The 13,226-nt window shown below is 43.3% G+C and overlaps 1 protein-coding gene across 1 annotated transcript in view; it reads right to left on the bottom strand.

The window, feature by feature from the left end:
• Nucleotides 1-12,438, bottom strand: part of LOC120031346 (copine-4) — a 50,785-nt gene extending 38,347 nt beyond the window's left edge. The window contains exons 1-5 of the mRNA XM_038977056.1: nt 12,403-12,438; nt 11,029-11,100; nt 7,901-7,975; nt 3,014-3,097; nt 2,840-2,929 (exon numbers count right to left, since the gene is read on the bottom strand). Coding sequence (XP_038832984.1) covers nt 2,840-2,929; nt 3,014-3,097; nt 7,901-7,975; nt 11,029-11,100; nt 12,403-12,423 — 342 coding nt within the window. The 5' untranslated portion in view covers nt 12,424-12,438. The remainder of the gene's footprint in view (nt 1-2,839; nt 2,930-3,013; nt 3,098-7,900; nt 7,976-11,028; nt 11,101-12,402) is intronic.
• Between the last annotated feature and the right edge of the window lie 788 nt (nt 12,439-13,226).

Raw genomic sequence — 13,226 nt, 5'->3', positions numbered from 1 at the left:
ATGATGCTGCCATTATGATGCTACCATTATGGTCTACTACTATGATGCTACCAATATGGTCTACTATTATGATGATACCATTATGGTCTACTATTATGATGCTACCATTACGTGGTACTATTATGATTCTACCATTATGATCTACCATTATGATACTACCATTATGGTCTACTATTATGATGCTACCATTATGGTCTACTATTAGGATGCTACCATTATGGTCTACTATTATGATGCTACTATTATGGTCTTCTATTATGATGCTACTATTATGATGCTACCATTACGATCTACTATTATGATGCTACCATTATGGTCTACTATTATGATGCTACCATTATGGTCTACTATTATGATGCTACTTTTATGATGCTACCATTATGATGCTAACATTATGGTCTACTATTATGATCCTACCATTTTGGTCTACTATTATGATGCTAAGATTATGATGCTACCATTATGGTCTACTATTATGATGCTACCATTATGGTCTACTATTATAATGCTACCATTATGATGCTACCATTATGGTCTACTATTATGATGCTACCATTATGGTCTACTATTATGATGCTACCATTATGGTCTACTATTATGATGCTACTTTTATGATGCTACCATTATGATGCTAACATTATGGTCTACTATTATGATGCTACCATTATGGTGCTACCATTATGGTCTACTATTATGATGCTACCATTATGATGCTACCATTATGGTCTACTATTATGATTCTATCATTATGGTCTACTATTATGATGCTACCATTATGATCTACTATTATAATAATACCATTATGATGCTAACATTATGGTCTACTATTATGATGCTACCATTATGGTCTACTATTATGATGCTACCATTATGATGCTACCATTATGGTCTACTATTATGATTCTATCATTATGGTCTACTATTATGATGCTACCATTATGATCTACTATTATAATAATACCATTATGATGCTACCATTATGATACTACCATTATGGTCTACTATTATGATGCTACCATTATGGTCTACTATTAGGATGCTACCATTATGGTCTACCAGTATGATGCTACCATTATGGTTTACTACTATGATGCTACCATTATGATGCTACCATTATGGTCTACTATTATGATGCTACCTTTATGGTGTACCATTATGATGCTGACATTATGGTCTACTATTATGATGCTACCATTATGGTCTACTATTATGATGCTACCATTATGTGCTACTATTATGATGCTTCCATTATGGTCTACTATTATGATGCTACCATTATGATGCTACCATTATGGTCTACTTTTATGATGCTACCATTACGATGCTTCCATTATGGTCTACTATTATGGTTCTACTATTATGATGTTACTATTATGAGGCAACTATTATGGTGCTACTATTATGATGTTGCTATTATGAGGGTACTATTATGATGCTACCATTATGTGCTACTATTATGGTCCTAGTTGGCAAGGCAGCATGGGACTCACCATGTCCCACTGGATGATCAATCCCAACAGACAAACAGGAAGCTCTTTCCCTGAAACGACTGGTTGTTAAGCAGTGGCTCTATAATTTCAATACTTATTTCAAAAAGGTTTGCTGATACCGTAGGTGCGGTTAATGTTGGTAGTAATATGGTCAGACAGTTTCTTAGCCTTCAACGTTTAAATGTGAATGATCTCTTTAGCTCCATGTCATTTCCTGCCCTGGGGTTAATTGCTGTTGGCCCCACCAACACACATTCAACTCTACAGTGACCTCATCACTCATACCACTAAAGAGCACGACCGTGGCAACCAGGGCTGATTGAAATCTTGGGATGAAGAGGAGAGGTGTGATTGGCAACATGGAGGGATTGGGGCAAGGTAGGTGGGAGGGGAGTTGTTGGGGTGGGGGGGCCGTTGAGAGCTTAACCTCCTCCCACCTCAGCACCACCCTCTCTATCTCCTTGACTGGAGAGGAGGGAATGAAGAACACACACAGACAGAGACAGAGAGAGAGAGAGAGAGAGAGAGAGAGAGAGAGAGAGAGAGAGAGAGAGAGAGACTCAGTGCCCCTAAACACAATGAGACACTGCTGCAGCTCATTGTTGGTGCCTAAATGTTTAATGAGAAAGTCTTATTTGTTTAGAGCAGGCCCTTCAGGCGCGCATTAGACTAACTGTAGTTTAATGATTTAGTAATTCCAGGGAGTTAGAAAGGGGGGAAAAGGCAATAATACACACACACACAAGGCAATAAAGGAAAAGGGGAAAGATACAGACCATGAGAGGGAGGAAAGAGGAGGAGTTATAAAGGTGGTGGGGGCGGGGCGTTTGAGAGTGTCTCTCTTTCCACTCCCCTGGTCTAATAGACGTCCTCCGTCTTGGTCCTGTATGATCAGGCCAAGCCACAAATGACTCGTCTAGAGAGCCCTCAAACTCAACTCTGGACCTTGAAGCCAGTTCATTTTTACATTGTTCCCCTCTAATCAAGGACTGATTGACTGGAGAGGAGGGAATGAAGAATAGAGGGAAGGAGAGAGAGACTAATTAGGGACTGATTTAGACCTGGGACACCAGGTGGGTGGTAGTAATTATCAGGTATAACAGAAAACAAGGGGTAAGAGTTGAATACCCCTGCTATAGAGAATCCCCTTCCTCCCTAGTCCAGCCCTCCCTCCTGACTCTAGTAGACAAACCCCTTATAAGATTGAGGCCATGGTGCTGAAATCAGTGTTGCTCACCTGCCAGTCAGTCCACTACTGTGGCAAAAGTGCTCAATCAGGTCCCCTGGGCTGGCAAGAAGACATAGAGCCAAGCACATACATACAATCAATCAGACACACACATCTATACCTTTAGAGGCCGGTCATGGTCTCCACTGCAGAGGGAATTCAGGGAAGTCTTGAAGGTTTTCCACACCGGGTTAAGGTTGTTCATAACAGTCTGTGAGTGAAACAGGAAAGAGAAAAGTAAATAAGCTAAAGTAATTGGATGGATCCGTTTGAACAAAACGACTGCTGGTTTTACCTCTGTTCTGTGCACAAGCTGTAGCGTGTCGTCATCGTTCATCCTGAAGATCTCCAGAAAAGGGTCTGATTTACTAAAAAAGTCCTGCACAGAGAGATACACAGTGGGCTTTCAGAAATACATCAACTACCATCTTAATGCCATGCTGAGGGATTGCAATATCTCCCTTCCAACCGCTTTGGCCCTAAAACTGTGAAAGTGGTCAATAAAATACCTAACGTTGTTGTGAGGAAGATGGTTGCCATGTTGTCCAAATTCATGCGTTTATCAAAGTCAACAACACACTGAGGTCCTCTACAAACGCTCCTGTATGTGTATAGGTAATCTACATGGAATATATATTATACATAGAATATACTGTACTGACATCTATCTAACTCTCTGCCACTATATCTCTGCCTGAGAGGCTGGTCTCTCTCCTTCCTGTTCAATGATTGATAGAGCTGAGCTGTGATGCAATCTGTAGGAGGGTTATCTCTGGTAACTCCCGAGACGGGTGCCAAAACTCCTCAACAGCTAAATTAGCTGAAGAAACACTGTACCTCATACATAACTCCAGTCCCTGAGGTTGTAACTCGTTACAGTATACAGCTAAGACGCCTTTCAAATTGTCTTGGTACTTTGACTTATCTAATAAGAGCAGCACTGGGAAGTAGAAAATCACAGATTGTTCTCAACACTTTTGGACAACAAGTAGAAATGTCAAATTGCAGATTGCATTTCGAAAACACAACTCCTCAACATCACGACAGGGTTATTTCTGACCATGTCATCGGGAATTGTCTACAGTAAGATGGCGCCGGAAGAAATGGCAGCTGTTTTACGTTTTTTTTGCATTATTTGTAACTTATTTTGTACATCATGATTCTGCCACCATGTCTTACAGCAAAAAAGAGCTTCTGGGTATCAGGACAGCGATCACTCACCTCGGATTATACAAAGATTTTTTCTTCAACGAGCAGGACGCACAGGATGTACTTCAGACACCCAACAAGGCCGAAATCCCCGTCATTGGAAAGAGAAAGAGACGCAGGTATAGAGGACATAGGGCGGGGTGCCTTGTAAAGATCCGCCAACGGCGAGTGGGAAATCTGCCCTTACCATCAGTATTACTTGCCAACGTACAATCATTGAACAATAAATTAGACGAGGAACGATCACGAATACCCTACCAACAGGACATCAAAAACTGTAATATCTTATGTTTCACCAAATCGTGGCTGAATGACGACATGGATATCATTCAGCTGGTGGGATATACGCTGCACCGGCTAAATAGAACAGCACACTTCGAAGACAAGGGTGGTCTGTGTATATTAGTAAACAACAGCTGGTGCACGAAATCTAAGGAAGTCTCTAGATTTTGCTCGCCTGAAGTGGAGTATCTCATGATAGTGTTCATCTATATTTTTCGTGGCTGTTTATTTACCACCACAGACGGATGCTGGCACTAAGACCGCACTCAGTCAGCTGTATAAGGTAATAAGCAAACAGGAAACTGCTCACCCAGAGCCGGCGCATCTAGTGGCCGGGGACTTTAATGCAGGGAAACTTAAATCCGTTTTACCTCATTTCTATCAGCAGGTTATATGTCAACCAGAGGGAGAAAAAAATTCTAGATCACCTTTACGGCACACACAGAGACACGTACAAAGCTCTCCCTCACCCTCCTTTGGCAAATCTGACCATAATTCTATCCTCCTGATTCCTGCTTACAAGCAAAAATTAAAGCAGGAAGCACCAGTGACTCGGTTTATTAAAAAAGTGGTCAGATGAAGCAGATGCTACACTACAGGACTGTTTTACTAGCACAGACTGGAATATGTTCCAGGATTCTTCCGATGGAGGAATACACCACATCAGTCACTGGCTTTATCAATAAGTGCATCGAGGAAGTCGTCCCCACAGTGAAAGTACATACATAGCCCAACCAGAAGCCATGGATTACAGACAACATTCACACTGAGCTAAAGGGTAGGTGCGGAACTCTAACCTGGAAGCTTATAAGAAATCCTGCTATGCCCTGTGACGAACCATCAGACAGGCAAAGCGCCAATAAAGGACTAAAATTGAATCGTACTACACCGGCTCCGATGCATGTCGGGTGTTTGGCAGGGCCTGCAAACTATTACAGACTACAAACGGAAGCACAGCCGCGAGCTGCCCAGTGACACGAGCCTACCAGACGAGCCATATCACTTCTATGCTCGCTTCGAGGCAAGCAACACTGAGGCAACACTGAGGTAGCCGATGTGAGTAAGACCTTTAAACAGGTCAACATTCACAAGGCCGCTGGCAAGGCATGTGCTGACCAACTGGCAGGTGTCTTCACTGACATTTTCAACACGTCCCTGATTGAGTCTGTAATACCAACATGTTTCAAGCAGACCACCATAGTCCCTGTGCCCAAGAACACGAAGGCAACCTGCCTAAATGACTACAGACCCGTAGCACTCAAGTCCGTAGCCGTGAGTGCAAGGCTGGTAATGGCTCACATTAACACCATTAGCCCAGAAACCCTAGACCCACTCCAATTTGCATAACGCTCAAACAGATCCACAGATGATGCAATCTCTATTGCACTCCACACTGCCCTTTCCCACCTGGACAAGAGAAACACCTACGTGAGAATGCTATTCATTGACTACAGCTCAGTGTTCAACACCATAGTGCCCTCAAAGCTCATCACTAAGCTAAGGATCCTGGGACTAAACACCTCCCTCTGCAACTGGATCCTGGACTTCCTGATGGGCCGCCCCCAGGTGGTGAGGGTAGGTAGCAACACATTTGCCACACTGATCCTCAATACTGGAGCAGGGGTGTGTGCTCAGTCCCCTCCTGTACTCCCTGTTCACCCACGACTGCATGGCCAGACACGACTCCAACACCATCATTAAGTTGGCAGACGACACAACAGTGGTAGGCCTGATCACCGACAACAACGAGACAGCCAATAGGGAGGAGGTCAGACACCTGGCCGGGTGGTACCAAAATAACAACCTATCCCTCAATGTAATCAAGACAAAGGAGATGATTGTGGCCTACATGAAAAGGAGGACCGAGGACACCCTCATTCTCATTGACGGGGCTGTAGTGGAGCAGGTTGAGAGCTTCAAGTTCCTTGGTGTCCACATCACACACAAACTTGAATGGTCCAAACACACCAAGACAGTCGTGAAGAGGGAATTGCAAAACCTTTCCCCCCCAGGAGAGTGAAAAGATTTGGTATGGGTCCTCAGATCCTCAAAAGGTTCTACAGCTACAACATCGAGAGCATCCTGAATGGTTGCATCACTGCCTGGTACGGCAACTGCTCTGCCTCCGACCGCATGGCACTACAGAGGGTAGTGCAAACAGCCCAGTACATCACTGGAGCTAAGCTGCCAGCCATCCAGGACCTCTACAGCAGGTGGTATCAGAAGAAGTCCCTAAACATTGTAAAAAGACCCCAGCCACCCCAGTCATAGACTGTTCTCTCTTCTACCGCATGGCAAATAGTACCAGAGTGCCAAGTCTTGGTGCAAGAGGCTTCTAAACAGCTTTCACCCCCAAGCCATAAGACTCCTGAACAGGTAATCAAATGGCTACCCGGACTATTTGCATTGTGTGTCATCCCCCCCGTCCCCCCCAACCCCTCTTTTATGCTGCTGCTACTCTCTGTTTATCATCTATGCATAGTCACTTTAACTATACCTACATGTACATATTACCTTAATTAGCCCGACTAACCGGTGCCCCCACACATGGACTCTGTACCCCTGTATACAGCCTCGCTACTGTTATTTTCACTGTCATTTTACAGTTTTTTTTATTTCTTTACTTATCTATTGTTTACCTAATACCTATTTTTTACTTAAAAATTGCACTGTTGGTTAGGGCTTGTAAGTAAGCATTTCACTGTAAGGTTGTATTCGGCACACGTGACAAATACACTTTGATTTGATTTGAATTGGGGCCAGCAATGGTCATGATATATCCTGGTCTGGTTATGCACACCTGATGTCTGATCCTAGTACTACAATCAACTTGACTGGATGCTCCAGGAGAAAAATTCCCTCAAAATACCTGCTGATCAGAATAAATCTACAGTTCAAAAAACATGAAATCAATCATTTATAAACACAATTCTTACTGATAGGATACTGATAGGAAAGTTAAGAGCAAATTGCTTTGATTGATTGCATTTCTCCCTGCAGATGCAATGCTTATTTGCATTTTAGTGCTGGAATAATGTACTTTAGCACCTGTGGTGAGGGGAAACTTATTTCAGTTGAAGGCAGACACACACGCCAAACACACACACACACACACACACACACACACACACACACACACACACACACACACACACACACACACACACACACACACACACACACACACACACACACACACACACACACACACACACACACACACACAGCATCTTCCATTTAGTGGAGATTAACTCATTTAAATTAGACTGTGATTAGAGATACACTGGGGCTGAGAAAGACACCAGGAGACTTAAAAACATCTCTTGGACTTAACCACAAACCCACCACACACACCTCTGCTCTCTCTCTCCTTTCGTATCTCCCCATCTCACATCTGTGTGTTGTGTGTTTGTGTGAGCCAGAACCACAAACACAGCAGGAGAGACTGAGATGGGGAGTTGGATGGATCATAGATCCTCATTGAGGAGGGATTGGTTCTCTGTAGCTAATGTGTTTCTGTTGTAATTATTCCTCTGATGGGATTTTCCCCTTGAAGCATAGCTCTATGTGTATAATCACTGTTCTGAGACCAGTTGATGCCATGGTTAATGGAGGATATACGATAATGTAATGCATTCATAATAAATTAACGAGCGCAAATTAAACATGTTCTGTAGCGTTGAAACCTTACCTTGTCGTCAAGTTTCCTGGCACTGAAAGAAAGTTCCACATAATCATCATTCCCTGTCAGCTCCTCGGCAGTGACCTGCAGGTACATAACACACACCTGCTTCTAATATTCACACGCACCTGGTTCTAATATTCACACACACCTGGTTCTAATATTCACACACACCTGGTTCTAATATTCACACACACCTGGTTCTAATATTCACACACACCTGCTTCTAATATTCACACACACCTGCTTCTAATATTCACACACACCTGATTCTAATATTCACACACACCTGCTTCTAATATTCACACACACCTGATTCTAATATTCACACACACCTGCTTCTAATATTCACACGCACCTGGTTCTAATATTCACACACACCTGGTTCTAATATTCACACACACCTGCTTCTAATATTCACACACACCTGGTTCTAATATTCACACACACCTGATTCTAATATTCACACACACCTGGTTCTAATATTCACACACACCTGATTCTAATATTCACACACACACCTGGTTCTAATATTCACACGCACCTGGTTCTAATATTTACAAACACCTGGTTCTAATATTCACACACACCTGCTTCTAATATTCACAAACACCTGGTACTAATATTCACAAACACCTGGTTCTAATATTTACACACACCTGGTTCTAATATTTACAAACACCTGGTACTAATATTCACAAACACCTGGTACTAATATTCACACACACCCTGGTTATAACCAGAAACCAGAAACCAAAAAGAACTTGTAATCATTGTAGTGAAACGCATGATAGGCATATTGTCTTTCATACTTTGAGTTCATAAATTGCTTGTACTGTTCTGTATCTGCCTCCGGGTTCATATTTGTTTGTCAACTGTTTAGATATGAAATATTGTGGAACCATTCCTCATCTGGTCTAATATAAGTCCTATTGACACTGATGTTAGTTTCTTTCTGCTGGGAGCTTGTTTTCATAATGACCTTGAGATACCGCTCTATTTAGTTCTCTCTTTATGTACTATTGTGTGTGTGTGTGTGTGTGTGTGTGTGTGTGTGTGTGTGTGTGTGTGTGTGTGTGTGTGTGTGTGTGTGTGTGTGTGTGTGCGTGCGTGCGTGCGTGCGTGCGTGCGTGCGTGTTTGTGTGCGTGTTTGTGTGTGTGTTTGTGTGTGTGTGTGTGTGTGTGTGTGCGTGCGTGCGTGTGTTTGTGTGTGTGTGTTTGTGTGTGTGTGTTTGTGTGCGTGTGGCCCAATAAAAGATGAATATATTACACTATTGAGACTGCCTTGATGCCTTTTTTGAAAGAGGTTATTTTCCATGCATAAGCAAACAGGCAATGTGCTTCAGAAACAAAACAATACGTATGTTCATCTCAAACAGACACATGCATGCATATCTATTTGTTAAGTTCAGATGCTACTCTACACCAAACTCAGAAAGTGTAAAAAATAACTCCTGTGTCTGAATTAAAGTTTGCCTGGTCACTTTGACTGTAGATTAGGTGGTAGGCTTCTCAAATCAAATCAAATCAAATTGTATTGGTCACAGACACCTGATTAGCAGATGTTATTGCGGGTGTAGCGAAATGCTTGTGCTTCTAGCTCCGATAGTGCAGTAATATCTAACAAGTAATATATAACAAATTACACAACATATACCCAATACACACAAATGGAATGAATTAAGACTATATACATACAGACGAGCGATGTCAGAGTGGAACGGACTAAGATCCAGTAGAATAGTATAGAAAACAGTATATACATATGAGATGAGTAATGCAAGATATGTAACCATTATTAAGTGAACGAGATACCGTAGAATAGTATAGAATACAGTATATACAAATGAGATGAGTAATGCAAGATATGTAAACATTATTAGTGTTCCATTCCTGGAGAGCGGGTAGTTTGCCCCCGGTGATGCGTTGGGCAGACCGCACCACCCTCTGGAGAGCCTTGCGGTTGCGGGCGGTGCAGTTGCCATACCAAGCGTTGATACAGCCCGACTGGATGCTTTCAATTGTGCATCTGTAAAAGTTTGTGAGGGTTTTAGGTGACAAGACACATTTCTTTAGTCTCCTGAGGTTGAAGAGGCTCTGTTGCGCCTTCTTCACCACACTGTCTGTGTGGGTGGTCCATTTCAGTTTGTCAGTGATGTGTACGCCAAGGAACTTGAAGCTTTCCACATTCTCCACTGCTGTCCCGTCGATGTAGATAGGGGGGTGCACCCTCTGCTGTTTCCTGTTGTCCACGATCATCTCCTTTGTTCTGTTGACGTTGAGTGAGAGGTTGTTTTCCAGGCACCACACTCCCATAGTCCACACCTCCTCCCTGTAGGCCGTCTCATCATCGTTGGTAATTAAGCCTACTAGTATTGTGTTGTCTACAAACTTGATGATTGAGTTGGATGCGTGCTTGGCCACGCAGTCATGGGTGAACAGGGAGTACAGGAGGGGGCTGAGCATGCACTCACCCTTGTTGAGGATCAGCGGAGTGGAGGTGATGTCTCCTACCTTCACCACCTGGGGGCGGCCTGTCAGGAGGTCCAGGACCCAGTTGCACAGGACGGGGTTCAGACCCAGGGCCTCAAGCTTAATGACGAGCTTGGAGGGTACTATGGTGTTGAATGCTGAGCTGTAGTCAATAAACAGCATTCTTACATAGGTATTCCTCTTGTCCAGATGGGATAGGGCAGTGTGCAGAGTGATAGCGATTGCATCGTGTGTGGATCTATTGGGGCGGTAAGCAAATTGAAGTGGCTCTAGGGTGGTAGATAAGGTAGAGGTGATATGATGCTTGACTAGTCTCTCAAAGCACTTCGTGATGACAGAGGTGAGTGCTATGGGGCGATAGTCATTAAGTTCAGTTACCTTTGCTGTGCTTTAGACAGACAGACAGACAGACAGACAGACAGACAGACAGACAGACAGACAGACAGACAGACAGACAGACAGACAGACAGACAGACAGACAGACAGACAGACAGACAGACAGACAGACAGACAGACAGACAGACAGACAGACAGACAGACAGACAGACAGACAGACAGACAGAGAGAAAGCTAGAGAGAGAAAGCTAGAGAGAGAGAGAAAGCTAGAGAGAGAGAGGGAGCTAAGTGACAGAGAAGGGCCTTACCATGATGAAGGACTTGCTCACTGTGCTGCCCTGTTTGAGCAGCGGTTTGGTGAGCTTCCTCTGGGACACAATCTGTTTGGAGAAAGATAAGAGGTGAGACTCCCCTGACTCGATGCCTCACATCAACAACACAGCAACTCAGGAGAACCAGACGGGGGAAACTGGGATGAGGGAATCACCGGCACAGTAAAAAAGAAATAAATAAAAAAAATGAAGAGTTTTGCACAAATGTCTGAAGTAAAAGAGAGTGTGGTTGTATAGGGTGAGGTTGGGGAGTTCTGAAGAGAAGTTTTGCCGTAAACACATGCTGGAAAGATGCCATAAAATAATTGGATGCTGTGAGGCTTTCCACATTATGCAAGTAAGATGCAATATGTGAGTCTTTGTAAAGGTTCAAAGCCTTCTCAGTAAATTGTCAATGCTGGAATGGTTGCATGGTACAGTAGGCCTATTGGATGATTTTGAGAATAAAATATGAAGTAAAACTGTAGAAATGCAGTAAAACCCCTTGGTGAATCCTATTCACAATATAAGGTGTTTCTAAATGATGTCTCTTATTTGCATTGAGATGTACCCACAGTCCCACCGTCTCCTTGTAGACACAACAGAGTGGAACAAAATGAACAGCTCATCCATATGAAGATCTCCCAGGAGTTAGAGGGAAAAGACAGAGAGAGAGAGAGAAGGGGGAGAGAGGGAGGCAGAGAGTGATACTTTGAAACTTGGATCAAACTCAAACTAAATATTGGAATTCATAACACATGAAATTAGTTTCTGGAGAATTCCTCAGAACAACTAGATGAAGATAGCAGGGCCTATGAACCATGTGTCAGCAGTGCTGGGGAAGAATCGTTTGCTGTTGGCATAGACAGACAATAATACCAGAGAGAGGCTCAGAAGGCTCAAACATTCCAGGCCCGCTGGCGTACCGGACGCCAACTGTTTCAGACGACAGCTGCATGTAGCAAAACACTCTTAATGAACGTCTGGGAGATTATTTCATTATGTGCCTTATCATTATTTGCACGCGGCATGTCATTTTACTGGAGGCTGACAGTATGCAAACATTACAGAGAGAGAGAGCTCCCTTTTTCCGGTGAAAAGGGTTGATATAAAACACGCTACACTGCCCGACCAACTGCCACTAAACCACTTAACTCGCTTGTTTTTTACGTTACAGGAAATGACCCGTGCAGAGAGGGAGGGTGAGAGGTAGGTGTTGTCTTTCTTGAATAAACAGTCTCACTGGGTCTACTAAAAAGCCTCTGCTAACTGCTTTTAATGGTCTCTAAGTTCAGCTCGGTCCAGCATTAGCACTTAGCACTGTGTCAGAGATAGTGTCGGAGTTAGTGTGGCGTTGCCGTGAGAACACACCTGTCCCAGTGTGCACTCCATGGCCCCCAGAAAGTCAGCCTCCTTGATGCCGTTGTGATTGCTGCTGATGTCATAGAGCTCGTAACGTAGCCGCTGTACCTCCTCAAAGTAGAAGTCCACGGTGAAGACTTTAGAAAAGGTGGGGCTTATAGAGCTACGGATCACCTCTGTCCTGTCAACCTGCAGAGAGAGAGAGAGAGAGAGATAGAATGAGTGTGTGCCCAGTGGGTTTATTCCATTGGAGGCTCCTCAGAGAAGGAAGGGGAGGACCATCATCCTCATTGAATTTCAGAAATAAATAAAATAGTGAAACATCTAAAAAGTTATCACTTTAAGATAAAACTAAACTAAATATATTCACGTCACCAAATAATTGATTAAAATACACTGTTTTGCAATGAAGGTCTACAGTAGCCTCAATAGCACTCTGTAGGGTAGCACCATTGTGTAGACGGAGGACAGCTAGCTTCCGTCCTCCTCTGTATACGTTGACTCCAATACAAAACCTAGGAGGCTCCTGGTTCTCACCCCCTTCTATAGAGTTACACAGTTTTTATGACAACTTCCGGAGAACGTCCTCTAACCTATTAGAGCTCTTGCAGCATTAACTCCTTACCCTCCCTCTCTAAAATCCAAGATGGCGTAGCAGTGGGATGTCTGTTTTGATTGTCTTGCCCTGTCATTTGTATATATCGTTTTTTTCTTCGTATATATTTTTTACATTTTCAATCTCATTTTCCATCTACGGACTGAACATACTCTCCTGCAACCCGCCTCACCCAATGTGGTATGGATCTGCTATTTTGTACACTTTAGAACCGGAA

Source organism: Salvelinus namaycush, chromosome 37, assembly GCF_016432855.1.
Source record: "Salvelinus namaycush isolate Seneca chromosome 37, SaNama_1.0, whole genome shotgun sequence".
Lineage (NCBI taxonomy): Eukaryota > Metazoa > Chordata > Actinopteri > Salmoniformes > Salmonidae > Salvelinus > Salvelinus namaycush.
The sequence above is the reverse complement of the archived record's forward strand: the minus strand, read 5'-3'. Positions and strand labels throughout refer to the sequence as shown.